Here is a 15226-nt window from a genome sequence, read left to right as displayed (position 1 = left end):
CTACTGCTTTCCAAATGTTGCTCCTTGTCAGTTAACCAATTATACATTAGATGGGGTTGGACTCCTCATCTTGGTAACCCAGAAAATAGATGTGAAGCTTTAAACAGGTTGTGAAATGGTTTATTTTAAAGCATATTCACCGAAACCTTATCAAGCGGTAGTTTTGGTGCATAAACTTAACGGAACAGCAAGTGAAAACTGCTGTGTCACACTTACACTAACTTCCTAAAGTGGACTTTGTGGTTCTTTGAAAGAGAAAAAGTTTCCTACTATGTCACTCTATTATCTTACCGAGAGAAAATATGTTTTAAAATGTAACTGATAAGGCAGTTTAGTTCTATAGAACCGTAATTTGGTGAAAGGGCTCAGATGCTCTGGGTAGATGCATCCACAACCTTTTTTTTCTGAAGGCCTTAGAAAGCTCTTTAGATCTTGGTACGATAACACCGCAGACTTTAATAGCAAAGAGAACAACAAAAACCTAGACGTCTGAGGTTTAAATAAGACTGCTCTTATCAGTCGCTCCCTAATCTTTGGCACCGAATCTGGAACCTCTGATTCTGATCAGATGGATGTGGAGGTGTGATAAATGTGCTTACTTTTTAAATGTGCCTGATCTCTGTTTGGATTTATTTATTTTATGGCTATGACTTAAAAATGTCACGTCTTTAAATACATCACTTCTATACTTGATGAGCCTATACTACCTGTTACATCCATGAACCATCCTCCCTTTGTCCTCTGATACCTCACATCTACCCCTGGACTACACATGTTCGTCTGTTTTCTTCTCTGTGTTGTGATGATTTGTCGTGTTTTGAGCTGTAATGAAAGTATGATGTTTTTTTTTTTCTGAACAGGAGATAACATCCTGCGCCCGTCTCGGGACCGAGCCACCGAAGCGGCATCAATAATTCATATCTTGACCATTATGAGATGTGAATTATGAGCTTGGGAATTCCTGGGTTCCTGGTAACAAGGGAGGGTTTGATGGTTCGGTTGATGGATGGGTGTTCTAACAGTTTTCATTTGTGTCGCCTGTGCTGTCTTGAAATTTCACGAAATGAGCCCGCCGATTAGGAATGCAAATACGGAAGACAAAAGCTGTTCGATTCAACCAGTGCTGATCACTACAGCATTTGTGTTTGAAGTGCCTTGCTAAAAGGAATGTCAGCAGCACCGGTTGAGGTATAACAGAACACATGAGTCATTTCAGCAGCTTTCACCATGACTGTTGTATTACACATCCCAGATGCACTTCTCACAGCTGTGCAACACAAGAACATCTGTCCCACCTTCACTTCACGGAGGCTAAATTTGATTGTGTAATGACTGTAAAGGTGAAAGTGGTGTACTTGCCAGGGAAAACTGACTAACGGTCTCAACCGCAGCCAATGTTTCCCCGAGGCGCAGTGGGTTGTTGTATAACGGTGCAGCAAAACGACAACAAATAAATATATATCCCAGGAGTCGAATAAGGGTGCGCTGCTATCAGTCATTGTGCCAGTTTCCCCCAAACAAACCTAAGAGTCTGTAGCCACGTTAGCAGGCCTGTGAGGCTGCACTTAGGTGAAGCTTTGGGTTGAATGCAAACATTAACGCAGCAGCTGCCGACCTTGTTCATCTTCAGAAATATGATTATATACATTAAACTGTTGTAAAAGTTCCCCTCAATCTGCCTTTCTGAACCAATCAGACACTCTATCCTTTTTGTTCCACACAGTAATTGGGTGTGTTAAGTCTTTTTTCTCTCCATAATTTACAACAGTTTTTGACAAATATCATATTTCCAACCAAATACCAAACTCTGACTGTGTTTCAGGAGATACTGTCTGCATATTTCTAAGCCATCATCACGTCCTCGTCCTCTCTGATGATTGGCTTTTCACTCCACCTTTAACTGTAGATACTTTTATCTTCTGACATGGATAACACATTTAAAGCAGCTTTGGCCGCATAACCCAGTTTTAAGGGTAGCACATTTGGATGCTAATGTTTGCTACTTGGGAAAAAACACAGAGTGCAGATGTAGCGGATGGGATTGTTGCTAGCTTTACAGGTGATCAACAAAATTAATGGACAAGATAACCTAAGTTATTATATGTAGTTCATCCTGATTAATTTGGTGGAGACGTAACCTAACCTGGTGCACCGCCACATCATTGTCTCTATGCTGGTTCTGCTGTTATCTATACTGACTCATCTGATCTATGAACAGCCCTGTGATTGGCTGAAATCTCCCATCAGAGATTAGGCCTTCTAAAGCCTGGAAGTGGAGTCATGAGATAGTCTGAAAGTCCAGTTTCTTCTCGTGCCACTTAAATTACAATATCCTGAGAGGGTATTATGAGGCGTTTTTGCCCAACTGTTGGCAAAAGAAATACTGCCTACCTCAGCTTTAATGTCAGAATTCTGAAAATGTGACAGTAACTGTTCTTCTATGGTATCATACATCTACTGGAGATAGTAAGCAATAAAAAAACAACACATGGAACAGTGATTTAAACACAGGTGCACCAACATGACTTGCACAAAAAGAGCTGTGCATGGAGATATTTGGCGTTTTAGTCTGACGATGAAAACCAAACTATCGACAATCCAAAGGCAGAATGCAAACAGTGCCAAAGAGCATTTGGAGCAAAAGGAGGAAACACATCAAACTTATCAATACAGCACAAAGACAGAATCCTGAGCTGCACACAGAACTCAGGATGAGAGAGTATCAGCTGGTAACTGTTCATATCCTTAAATGCTGCTGCTATTGATCGCGAACTGCAACATTTGTCATAGCACAGCTTTAACAATAGTGATCTTGTTGAGGCGGACATAGATTTTTTTGTATCAGTTTTGGTGTAGACAAACATGGGATTTCAATTGTTGTGTTACCAACAACCAAATCTCTAATATCTTGACTTCTCTCATTTTTGAGAGCTTTCCTATGTCAGTGTTTGGGATTCTTCCACTGGGGATCATGAATGTTTGTACAAACTTTGATGCAAATCCATCATGTAGATATTGCTGAGGATATGTACACCTACAGGTGGCAGAAGATTACAAGTTATTTCAGGATACATCCTCTGGAGAACATGAATGTCTGTGCAGTTCATCCAATAATTGTTGGGATGTTTCACTTGGGATCAACGTGGCGGACGAACCAACCAACTGAGAACTTGACAATGAACATTGCTAGAACTATGCCTGAACAGAACTCCACCTGAGCAGTTAAAACCAGGTTTTAGACTTTGTGTTTACAGCATTTCACGTAAAAGCTTTTAGGCTATAGGCTGAGCTGTGTTATGTAAGTTACAGAGAAGCAAAAAGGCCACATAAAAATTTCAGATACTTTAAAGCTGCACTAGCTGACACACATTGCTGCTTATTTCTCTGGTCAAAATGAAAAAACCCTCCTTCATGTGTCCACCACAGAGACAAAGCTATCTAATTTTGCAAAGAGTGCCACTGGCTCCAAAAGCTGCGCTGCTACAGCCAGTCCTCAGAGGAGCCGTAACCGGGGCCAAGGAACAGGCATCCTGGGCGGGCTCAGCTCCAATGCACTGGGCGTTCGGCCCGCACTGGAGCCTCGGTGGCCGCTCACTGGTTTGCTGCCATTTCAGCGAGGAGGGAAGGGAAGAGGGAGGGAAGGGATGTAAAGATGGGGGGGGGGGAAAGAAAGGAAGGAAGACACTCTGCCTTGTATAGAACAACTACCCAGGTGAACTTAAATGGGAGGCAAACATGCAGAGCAATAACACACACACATGTAGACACTAAGTGCTGTATGGAGGTTGAAGAACATAATGACACCAGACCACACACACACACAGGCAGGAACAACACTGTGGAGAGAATAGTTGGTGTTTTATGGGTTTATGGCTCAGACTGAGAAAGTCCAGAGTCCAGTCTGTCAGGCCTCCTACAGACAAAAAAAAAAATCAGGGTGTTTTCAGGTAAGCAGGCCTTCATGAATGGACCCAGTTCACCCATACTTGTTGGCTTCATCTTCCCACTTTGTGCAGCTCTGCATGCATCAGTGCAGCTGCAGCTTCATGCACTGTCTCCATCAGGCACCGGCTTGGTTTTTTCTGTGTGTGTATGTGGAGGGAGGGAGGGATGGGAGGGTTGTCTTACCTGGATTGCCGCAGTCCGCACACGTTTCGTTGCCCGGTCTCGCCAGCACGTCTTGCAGGAGCAGCTTGTTCCCCTCCGGTTCCAGCGCCATGGTGAGTTTATCCGTCCAGCCTCACCGCGGTGGGAAGAAGAAGAAGGAGAAGAAGCAGAAGAAGAAAGAAAGAAAGAAAGAAAGAAAGAGGAGTCTGCCCAGGAACATCCACCGCCGGCAGTCTGAGAAGACGGACAGACAGACAAGAGGGACAGAGCGGCTCGATCACCTGTCACCTCCGATCTGGCTGGAGAGGAGAGAGAACGAGGAGCGGAGGAGCCTGAACGAACCTTCCTCTCTCTCTGATAGCTCTATTACCAAGTCTCGCTGACTGCATAATAATCAAGCCTATATGTTCCCATCGCATCCTCCTCCTCCTCCCCTGCCCGCCTGTCTGTCCTCGCTCTGCTCTCCAACACGTTATCTGAGAAAAGCGAGACATCCAGCGGTGGACTAGTGGAACTGCACGTCTTAAAAAAATCCAGCAGTGGAAAAAGATCTCACACGTTTAACCAACAAATTGAAGAGCAAGTGAGATAGTGCATGGAAAAGCTTATTTTAGTTTTAAGAATTTTTTTTAAATTGTGTATTTTTTCATGATGAATACATTAATGCATTAATAATCCAACTACATATTTTATACATTATTTTAAAATACAACATTCTGCATAATAAGTACTTCGGTATTTGGTACTTTATTGGTATTTTAATGCTAGTACTTTTGTACCAATACTTAGTGTAAAAGTCTGAATATGAGACTTTTTTTTTTTTTTTACTGTGTGGTATTATTACTTTTAGAAGTTTCAGATATAAGTACTTCTTCCAAAAATGTCTGATATATTATATAGACTAACAATAGTATATTTATGATAAGATAAATCGAAATATCCGGGAGCTGAAGCAAAATTTAATCACAAAGATAAAATAAAAATAAATAAATGGGAAAAAAAGCAGTTTTTTTTTTTTTTTTTAATTTTATATGAATAAATATGTTGTTAAAAAGTTGTAAAAATATTAAAGTGGAATGAAAATATAACCCTTAAAAAATGTCCGATTTCATGAAAATGTTTAAATGACTTAAAAAAAAAATTTTGGACTTAAAAAAATAATAATAAAAAATAAAATAAAAACAAACAAACAAACAAACAAACAAAATATATATATATATAGTAATGCTAGATTAAATCTGCCTTTTTTCTTCTTTCATCAAAAACAAAAAGTTAAGTTCTAAAAATATAAATGGAATAAATATATATATTAGGACTCAATCGACAGCATAGACAATCGATCGAAAGCCTGCTCGTCAATCGATGCGCTCCACTTCACTAGTGATGTCTGTCTGCTGAGACGGCCCCCAAAACAACACGTCATATTCGCGCGACCACAGGGTCACTGTACGAAAGACTTTCAGCGTTATAACTAAGGCTTTAACGCGTATAAACATGTCTACTGCTATGAATTTTGGTTCCAAGACTTTTAAGCCTCGACCTCCCGACAAAGGCTCGTTCCCTCTGGATCATTTTGGTAAGTTCAGCCACAGACTGGCCTCATTGCACAGTGTTATCCACCACAGTCTATCGCTGTTCGATATAGTAAGTCCCACATTATGCACAGAAACTAAATATGTAATGTGTCAGCAGGGTTTGTGAGTTGCAGTGTAGCAGTAAAACATTCTGCTAAAAAATAAAATAAAAAAACACACCGGAAGTCAAACATTGTGCCGCTAAAAATGTACAGCTAACTTCTGATAGTTAGCTTAGCTTAGCATCGTAACTTCTCTCACTTTGATTCACGTCAGCTAAAGAAAAGAATTATGACATTAATATATTAACAAAAAACGTCTCACCTGTGAAGTGTTGTTTCTTTTTGATTGTTTTTGCCATTTCTTTCATTAGAGCATCCAAAAGCAGCACAAAAGTCCGTCGAGTTCGGCTCGTTAACCGACCAGAACTTTCCACGGCGACAGAGAAACACAAATTATTTACCTTCTTATGTTTGATACCATGAAGTTCACTGTCACGGCTCACTGGAACCTTCGTTACTGACATTTGTTTCACCCGTGCTTTTTCTGATGTAACGAGTCAAAATATCGGCCATGAAAAAAAACTAAACAATTTATTTGATTACTTTGTGATATAAAACTGCATAGTGGAAGTTAGTTACTCTTCTAATATTATTTTTATTGCTCCAATATTTGGCCAGTTAAATCCTATTCAAGTGGTTTCCAAGCTGTTTGGAAGAAATCTATTTGTTTGTTTTTCTCCCTCATTAAATACTGCATGTTTTTACATATCCAGGTTAAAATCTCTGACCTCAATTTTTCTGAGACAGCAAAATAATATCATCCCAAAGATCTCCCAAATGACTCTCAAGCTACCCTAGAAAAATGACATACAAATAGGATGCAATATAACAAATGATTAGAGTAGGAAGAGTAAATTGCAAATGCGTATTGTGCTGGTAACTCATTCCCTTGGTATCGCTCGTTGCAGTGAAGACAAACTAGTTTTGGATTCCCTAAAGCTGGCGAAAAACGCAGGAAAATGTCATTTTTTACAAATTTGTGTTTTGCAAATGATCTTCAGAAAAAAATGGACAGAGTTCTGTTAATAAGCAGATCAGGGACAGCAGCCACATGAGTTCAGGAGAACCCCAGGTTTTGTGTGGAAAGCATTTTGTAAAGCTTGTCAAATTGAGAATAGAGATAGCCGACATGAACTGCATTGATATGATAACTAACTGAACTGATCTAATGCCTGAAGAAAATATGCCGCTTTATGAACACTACTTTAGGAGGCATTGTATTTCATGTATGATAAAAGCTTATATTTAAACCTGTGACTACTTCTGCCAAATTTTGTCTCACCTGGACTGTTAATAAAGTAAAAGTAAACATCACCAAACTCCACCAGTGGCCAGTTGGTGGGGTTGTCTCTCCAGGTATCAGCAGGAAACCTGTACGGCACATTTCCAACAACCTCAAAGACAGAAACATTTCTGAAACATCAAATATCTTGTTGTAAATGGAGTTGCAAGTACACCTGGTTTTATCCATCAACAGATGAGAGTTTGACAGAACGTTCAAATATTTTATTTATTTATTTATTTTTGTTTAAAACCTTGGAAATGTAACAGCCTGAGAAGGAAAAGTAATATTTTCTCAAACATCTCCCAAATTAATTTCAAGCTACCCAAGACAAATAGACCAACCTGACTCAACATAATGTGTGATCTGGACAGGAGGAGTGCATTTCTAATTAATATTAGACACACTGGGACTCATCAAAATTCTTTACATCAGTGAATCTTACATGAAGCAATCAGCTAGAAACTTGGGACTTGTTTTTGATCAATACCTGAATTTAAACCAGCACATTAAGAGTCTTGTTTAATCTTCGTACTTGCAGATTAGAAACATCACCGCTTCCTAAAACATTGCTGAACAACTCTCCCGCACTTGTATTTTCTCCTGCCTGGACTTCTGCAACTTATTATTCACCTGCGTAAACCACACAGCAATTGCCGTTCATCACGTGGGAGCAGTCTTGCTAATGAGTTTTGAATCAGAGAACACATTACTTCAGTCCTGGGTGGAATTACGCTGGCTCCCCATTCTTTATCGAACTCAGTTTTAGATTGTGAGGCTTAAATCTCTACATTGTGGCTCGGCTCTGCATCTCAGAACTATCAACCCCTTATTCTGTGCTCAGACCCTTGAAATCAGAAAATCAATTGCTGTTCAAAAGTTCTACAGTCCAGGCTTTAAACAAAGGGAGAACCATGTTTTTACTGCTCTGGAACCAACTCCTCCTCGTTGTCAGAGCAGCTCAGTTCGTGCTACATTTTAAAAAGCTTTTTTTTAAACCCACTTGTACAGATTGGCATTTGTTTAGACCTTCATATTGTCTTTTCTATTCCATTTATTGTCGTGATTTTTCATGTTTCATTGTCTTGTCTTAGTGTTTTGCTGTCTCTTTTAAATGTTATGTTGTTTTTCTTTCTTGCTAAGCACCATACACCTCCAATTTTCAAAGGTGTTATAATAAAATTACATAACAAATGTTCAGCTATAAACAGATGAGGCTGATTTTGGCTAACTGTTGTTTCAGGAGAGTGTAAAGCCTTCAAAGAAACGTTTATGAAATGTCTCCGAGACAACAGATTCGACAACTCCAAGTGCCGACTACAGTCTAAAGACTATCTGGAGTGCCGGATGGACCAGTAAGACAACCCCACTGACTCAGTAAACATCAACACTTTTAAGCAAAAATGTGTATATTTATATATATACATGTATGTAATACTTTCTTGTAATGTTTTGTAGTCAGCTGATGGCCAAGGAGCCTCTGGAGAAACTAGGATTCAAGGACCTGTTGGATCCTCCTCCCAGCCAGGCGGACAAAGACTCTAAACCCTGATCTGCTACAACTCAGCTGCTGTTTCCAAAGTGCACACGTGGAGTTTGGTGTAAATAAGCTGACAACAAAAGCATATAAAAGGAAAGACTGCCGTGAGTGCGGAGCTGAGAGGAGTCGCTGCAGAAACTCTGAGAATGCAGCTCCTGCAGGAGGACGTTGTGGGTGGATTTGTTGTCCTAGTTTGAGACTACAAACAAATCTTGTACATAAAATGAAATGTCTAATATATAGAGAGATGCTGTTTTGGCACATCAATAAATGTTTTCTATTTTAACTGTTGTGACGAAACGTTTCACACTAGTTCAGTTGTTGGTGTTGCATTTGTATGATTGAATTAAACCTGAGATGATGATGATGAGACAGCCAACAAACCAAATGAACTTCACTGAATCCGCCTACAGCAGGTCAGGGTTAGGGTGAACTTTAAAGGGCTTCCCATAACTTTTAAAGTCCTGTTCTGAAACAGTTATTCTCAAATTATGTCTTACTGTTATTGTCCCACAAAAACACCACAGATGTGTCCGTGTTTGTGCTTTCATCCCAAAGCTAACTGGTTCCTTCCAAAGACATAAATCCATACAAATGGCCGACAAATGTTCAATTCAGATAGATGCTATGCTATGCTACTAATCCTAAAAGGTGTGTTCCCCTATAAACTTACCGGTTGAAGTTAGGCTAAGAGTGCAGCCATTGCTAAAAGAAACTACTAGATGTCGATAGTCAGGAAAATATTAATCTAGGTTTGTTTGCAAAGCTCCATCGAGTTCACATTGTTCCTGCTTTGTCTGCTGATGATTAGCTTTGCCGGGGGCCTTTGCCTAACGCACTGCATTGCAAACAGAAAATCAAACTTGTATCCGGGTTAATACTTTTCCTCCATGAATGGCTCTGTTTTACGGTGAGGAATTGTGGTTTCACTGTTGGTTGCTTCATTGTGGGCCTTTGATAGCTGGAAGGAACAACAAGTTCTGGATTCTGAGGAAAAAAAGACTGAGGACAGAATAACATCAGGAAGATTGAATGATTGTATGCAGGAAAATAACCTTAAAATCCAGGCAGAGATGTTCTGATTGAAAGGATGGAAGTTTGTTCAGAATCTAAAGTGATTGTGAAGTTGCTCAAATGACAGCTTGGCTCTATAATGTATTTCCTCCTTCCTCTGGATGTATAATCAGTTTAAATGCAGGGTGCAGCAGCGTTGAATTACTTCATGATAAAGTATCTTTGCATTTAGTTGATCCACTCCTTCCCTTTGTTGTAAAGATGTTCACAGACAGTGAAATGAGTTTTGACCCCTGTACAGCCAACATATAGACTCTACAGACATTAACTCTTCAGCTTTTATGATGACGCTGCCCGGTAGGCTGGTTTAAGTCATATTCTGTTTTCAGATTATTGACCCTGTGTGTTGCTGCAGCCAATCACCGCTGGCCAAGAATTGATGGATAGATGGAAAACTGATTACTCTAATTGTCTGTCCAGGTCTCCAAATGTGCACAATTGGCAGAGTTGTAACTAAATTAACTCAGTAAATTTACTTAAGTGCTGCACTACAGTACAATTCTAAGAAATATGCACTTTATGAGTGATATAAAATACAATTAATTACATTTTCGTTCAGTAAATTAAGCTGCCTGCTAGTATATAAAATAAAACCACCTCTATCTCAGTCAGCTCCAATATGTAAGTCCTGCTCAAATGTTAATGCATTAGTAATATTCATCCAATAGTATAACATAAAATAAAACACTGACAGATCCCATTTTGTGGTAATAAATAAACAGTTTTACCTTTTACCTAAAGTAAAGAACCTTAAAAAAATTAAGTTATCCCACTGTTTTCATAGACACATTTACACTTGTTTTTTTCTACTCTGTTATATTTTCTATTTGCACTTTATAGTTGTACTTAAAAAAAAAAACCATCTGATTGTGTGAATGTACTGACAGGATCGCTGCTTAAATTCGTCGTACGATTAACGTGTTCTACTCAAAGTGGCCTCATGTCAAGACCAGATTTAAAGAGTTAAGAAACAAAGCCAGGTTGACAAAACAAACAAAGATCTACTTGTAGCTATGCCAGCACTGCAGCTAAGGTGGTTTGTTCAGTCGGTGATTTCAGCGTGATGCAGCACAAACCCTTGTTTTTTTCTGCATTAATACTAACACCATGTAGAACTTAGTCTCTGACTAAACCCGGGGGATTTCCTGTAATCCCTCCAGTCTCTGGTTTTGTCTTGTCTTTGTATATTTATGAAGCGGTTTCATTAAACCCTCAGATATACACACAACTTCCCCCTGAGCTTACACATGTTTACATATCTTTGTATCAAACCTTCCTCCACCAGGTGAATCTGTGTCATTCTCATTGACATAAACTGACTTCATGCTGAGTTGCAGCCCCTCTAAAAACATCTGAACAATGTCGAAAGTTCCTCAGCAATTGCAGTTTCTTGTTTCTCGTCCGTGGATTTCTCTGATGAAAAAACACACCCTTATGAAAGTATTGTCACTGCATGAAGAAATCCTGCACACCAAAGCTGATGACTTCTGTTTTTATTTGATACGACTTCATCTGATCTGGTCAAAACGTCATTTAATGTTTTCTCTTTGTTCGACGGTAAAATATACGACACACAACTTGGGTCAGAAAGGAACTCAGTACATTTACTCAAGTACTGTGCGATACTGTAAAATACTAAATGAGTTACTTGTGCTTGAGTATTTCCATTTTCTCCTCCTATATACTACAACTCCACAACAATTCAGAGGTGGTTATTGTACTTTTTATTACATTATATTCGATGCAAGCTTGAATTACTTTGCAGATTTATTTTAATGATGCAAAGTATGATCAACAAACTGTAGATACAGATACAACTCAATTAATGTTTGAGCAGAAATTCAAAATATACCCAGTAGATAAACTGTATTAAGTAGCACAATCGCATTTATAAGCACCAACATTAAAGTGATGAACACATGAATTCATCTATAATTCTAATCCAAAGCATACATACATATATAGTTTAAATGCTGCTTTTGAGACTTTATTTGATGCCAATACTTTTGTACTTTTACTTAGTATACATGTACTACTTCAATATAAATTAAGGATAAATTGAAATGCACACCGTCTACTTGTAATAGAAAAGACTAATAATGACTAATGAACTGATTTTTCATAAACTATTGTGCATGTAACAGCAGTGTTTGTTGCAGAGGAGTGTAGAGAGGTTTTATGTTGATGAAGATGAAATAAGAGCATCTACCGGCTGTAACAACAGCTGTTCTGGAAGTTGTGAACGCTAGATTCTAAGTAATAAAAATAAATCAGAGGAGCTCCAGAGGTGTTGAAGAGTCTTAAACTTCTGAAACTGAGCCTGATATCTGTTAACTAATGAAAGCACTGATTTTAAAACTACACACCAGTGGTTCCTACACTTTATGAATGTCTAAAAATGGATTTACAAACAGAGGAATTTGGAAAATTTGAGCGTCGGTGTGGCTTCTGCATAGAAAGCGATGATGCGTCGTCTTCAGCGTGGCTGTCGGAGGCACTTCAGAGGATTTGGCAACATATTCCTCTCTGGGGTGGAAAAAAAAAAGGGTAAGTCCTCATAAAAATGTTTCTCATTAATGCTGCATTTGAGCCTACAAGAAACACAAGACCACCTCATACCATGAAGGCTTTTCAACCAAAAAAGATCCGAATTTTGAACTTAGGTAGGTCTAGTCCTAAATATGCATTGGTTCCCAGCAAGAACCAGATGCCATCTGGATATGAACAGGAGTTATGATGACATTGGTGTTGTGAGTGTGCATTCATGAAGTCCATGAAAGCAAACAAGCAAAAGAAAAGGGCTGCGTCCAAAATCATCCAATCCCTTTCTACTCACTATCTAGGGACCACTATATAGTGAACTATGTAGGGAGCACCTTGTTCAAGTAACATTTCGGACACGACTCTCAAGCTTTTAAATACGTTGCTTGCTAGCCGTGATTTGTGCTGTAGTTTACTGAATAGCTAACAAATGGGTAAATAAAATTTAACAAAACATAAATGGGAAATTACTTTCATTTTAAAATCATGTTGTCTCGTCCTCGTTCGCCTATTTTTCATTTCCTTTCGCGCAAAGCATGATGGTCCAATGACTAGGTTCGTGGTTAGTGATCATCGGCTGTACGCGACTTTTCACGGTGCATTGTGGGATATTTTCGGTGCACTATATAGGGTGTAACATTTCTAACTTAACATTCGGACAGCACTACAAAATGGCGAACATCCTTTATGGTGCACTACATAGGGTATAGTGGGTGAGTTCGGACACAGCCTCTGTGTTTTCCCAGGTTGCATGAGGAGCTTTTAGTGTCATTTAGACAACTGCTGAGTTTCAGCAGCATTTTAAAAGGCTCCATTAAAAAGCAAGGCAGGTGCAGAACTTGCTAAAAAGCTGGTCAACTCGTGGAAAAGGAGCTGGAAATGCATCGCTACAGGATGTTTATCACTGTGGGTGATGGGAGGAAGTGGTCCGCTAGTAAATACCAAATCGGTCTTCTGTTGGCTGAACAACCCTAAATGGTTCCCATGATGTTCGACTTACTTTCTCTAACTTCTGGAGTCTTTGTTGAAGCCACCGGGCTTCTGGGTCCACGCACCAGCTTGTAGTCCCGTTAGTGAATCTGTAGGATGGAAAAGACCACTGATGATTAGAAGTGTGTCGCAAGAACAGCATCGTCTGCTAAATATGAACATTCATTCATTATGCTAAGCTAAGCTAATGACCTCCAACTTCATATTCACTGCACAGACATCTGTGCGAGAAACATTTCCCAAGAACGCTGAAGTAACAGTTTGCCACAGGAAGAGTTTTTACTTACATGAATGCATGCACTCTGCAAGAAAATCTCTTTTTCCTCTGTTCAAAGCACTCGTTGACGGGTACATTAATTGTACTCTTTGAAACTTCTCGACAGCAGGAGACCGCGACGTGTCCTGAAAACCTTGGCAGAGGTCTGAAACACTGAGGAAGCCCTACAATGTAGACAACAACACAGAATATCATCAATCTGTACGAAGAAAATACTCTTCCTGATCATTTATGTTTCATGAGTTAAAAAATGCTAAATGTTTCTGGAGTGAAACCTTGCGTATGTAAGTCAGTCTCCTTACAGTGTGTAACTGAAGTGAAAAAACAAATTTTTAGACAGGATGATTCTTGTCTGGATGCATTTCCTGGAGTCTCCTTGTAACCCAAACCAGCACAGAGAGAACTAGAAGCTACCTGGTTCCAGCTGCTTCCCGTAAGGTCAGCAGTGGCATGTTGACCTTACTGATGTTCTCACTTAACCCAAAAGAGACACTTTGTCCTAAATGATTTTCCTCGTGTTTAATCATTTAAAGCTACCAGGACTTACTGGTAGCGCTTACAGAGCTTTAAATGATTAAACACAAGGAAAATCATTTAGGACAAAGTGTCTCTTTTGGGTTAAGTGAGAACATCAGTAAGGTCAACATGCCAGTTAGGAGCAACTGCGAGGATGAAAAAATGATGAAGCAAAGCGTGAATTGTTCCAAGTTGGTTCATAAATGGCTGAATTTCCCTCTCATGGATCTCACTGAAGCACATTAAATGATGTTTTCTTTGCATCCACACAGTATGTTTATCATGAAAAGATGTACAAAAACCTTCAGCAGAATCTTGTTCTTGAGTCATCTCAAAGATTGTTTCATAACTATCTAACCAGTTAAGAAATACTTTCTCCAGTAATGTTTGATGAAACCCTCCTGTGAAGAAATTAATTTTTGACAGAGCAGATCCAATTCCTTTTTTGTCTTCCTACCCTTCAAAGACTCAAGCAGTGGCACTCACCTTGTGAAAAGAGCAAAAGCAGCATAATTAAACACACAACTCCATCATTGGAAAAAGGCATCATCAGTCCGCGCAGTGGAAATGTGGCAAGAGAGCAATAAGTCACGCTATGATGGACACACACTTATATAGCATTGTCAGTGAAAAAGGCAAGAGTTTTCCTGGGAGAAACCTTCCTGGTATAAATCTGGCCAGTAGGAGGGAATACGTACACACCCTCATTTCAAAGAAAAACAGGATGCAGCTGTCATTTTGAGTAAGTTACTCAATGCATTTTTATTCCTTCCCTATACTGAGAAAAATAGAAATTGCCTCAGACTGAAATACTACAGATATAGACAAAATTGTTGGTGGCCCTTGGTTAATGAAAGAAAAACACACAAAGGTCACAGAAATAACTTGAATCTGACAAAAGTAATAATCAATAAAAATTCTATGAAAATTAAACAATGAAAATCAGACATTGCTTTTGAACTGTGGTTTACAGAATTATTTAAAAAAATAAACTCATGAAACAGGTCTGGACAAAAATGATGGAACCCTTAACTTAATATTTTGTTGCTCAACCTTTTAAGGCAATCACTGCAATCAAACGATGTCTGTAACTGTCAGTGAAACTTGTGCACCTCTCAGCAGGTATTGTGGTCCACTCCTCCTGAGCAGACTGCTCCAGTTGTCTCAGGTATGAAGGCTGCCTTCTCCAGACGCCATGTTTCAGCTCCTTCCACAGATGTTCAATAGGATTTAGATCAGGGCTCATAGAAGGCCACTTCAGAA

The 15226-nt window shown here is 39.3% G+C and overlaps 2 protein-coding genes across 2 annotated transcripts in view; one reads left to right on the top strand and one right to left on the bottom strand.

The window, feature by feature from the left end:
• The window catches only part of LOC103373903 (arf-GAP with dual PH domain-containing protein 1), a 46576-nt gene extending 42183 nt beyond the window's left edge, over positions 1-4393 (bottom strand). The window contains exon 1 of the mRNA XM_008303910.1: positions 4129-4393. Coding sequence (XP_008302132.1) covers positions 4129-4219 — 91 coding nt within the window. The 5' untranslated portion in view covers positions 4220-4393. The remainder of the gene's footprint in view (positions 1-4128) is intronic.
• A 1133-nt stretch (positions 4394-5526) lies between these two features.
• cox19 (cytochrome c oxidase assembly factor COX19) lies at positions 5527-8877 on the top strand. The gene is made up of 3 exons (XM_008303909.1): positions 5527-5683; positions 8269-8380; positions 8484-8877. Exons 1-3 carry the CDS (start codon positions 5602-5604, stop codon positions 8575-8577), a joined length of 288 nt encoding a protein of 95 aa, XP_008302131.1. The 5' UTR covers positions 5527-5601; the 3' UTR covers positions 8578-8877.
• Positions 8878-15226: the final 6349 nt, after the last annotated feature.

This window comes from Stegastes partitus, unplaced genomic scaffold (assembly GCF_000690725.1).
Source record: "Stegastes partitus isolate 25-593 unplaced genomic scaffold, Stegastes_partitus-1.0.2 Scaffold2096, whole genome shotgun sequence".
In the NCBI taxonomy this organism is placed as follows: Eukaryota; Metazoa; Chordata; class Actinopteri; family Pomacentridae; genus Stegastes; species Stegastes partitus.
This window is presented reverse-complemented; position numbering and strand designations above follow the sequence as displayed.

Excerpts from the sequence above, each read along its gene's own strand:
- cox19 (XM_008303909.1), top strand. The coding sequence starts at position 5,602 with ATGTCTACTGCTATGAATTTTGGTTCCAAGACTTTTAAGCCTCGACCT. Across the intron at positions 5,684-8,268 it reads GTTCCCTCTGGATCATTTTG|GAGAGTGTAAAGCCTTCAAA; the intron begins GTAAGTTCAGCC and ends CTGTTGTTTCAG. Across the intron at positions 8,381-8,483 it reads CTGGAGTGCCGGATGGACCA|TCAGCTGATGGCCAAGGAGC; the intron begins GTAAGACAACCC and ends AATGTTTTGTAG.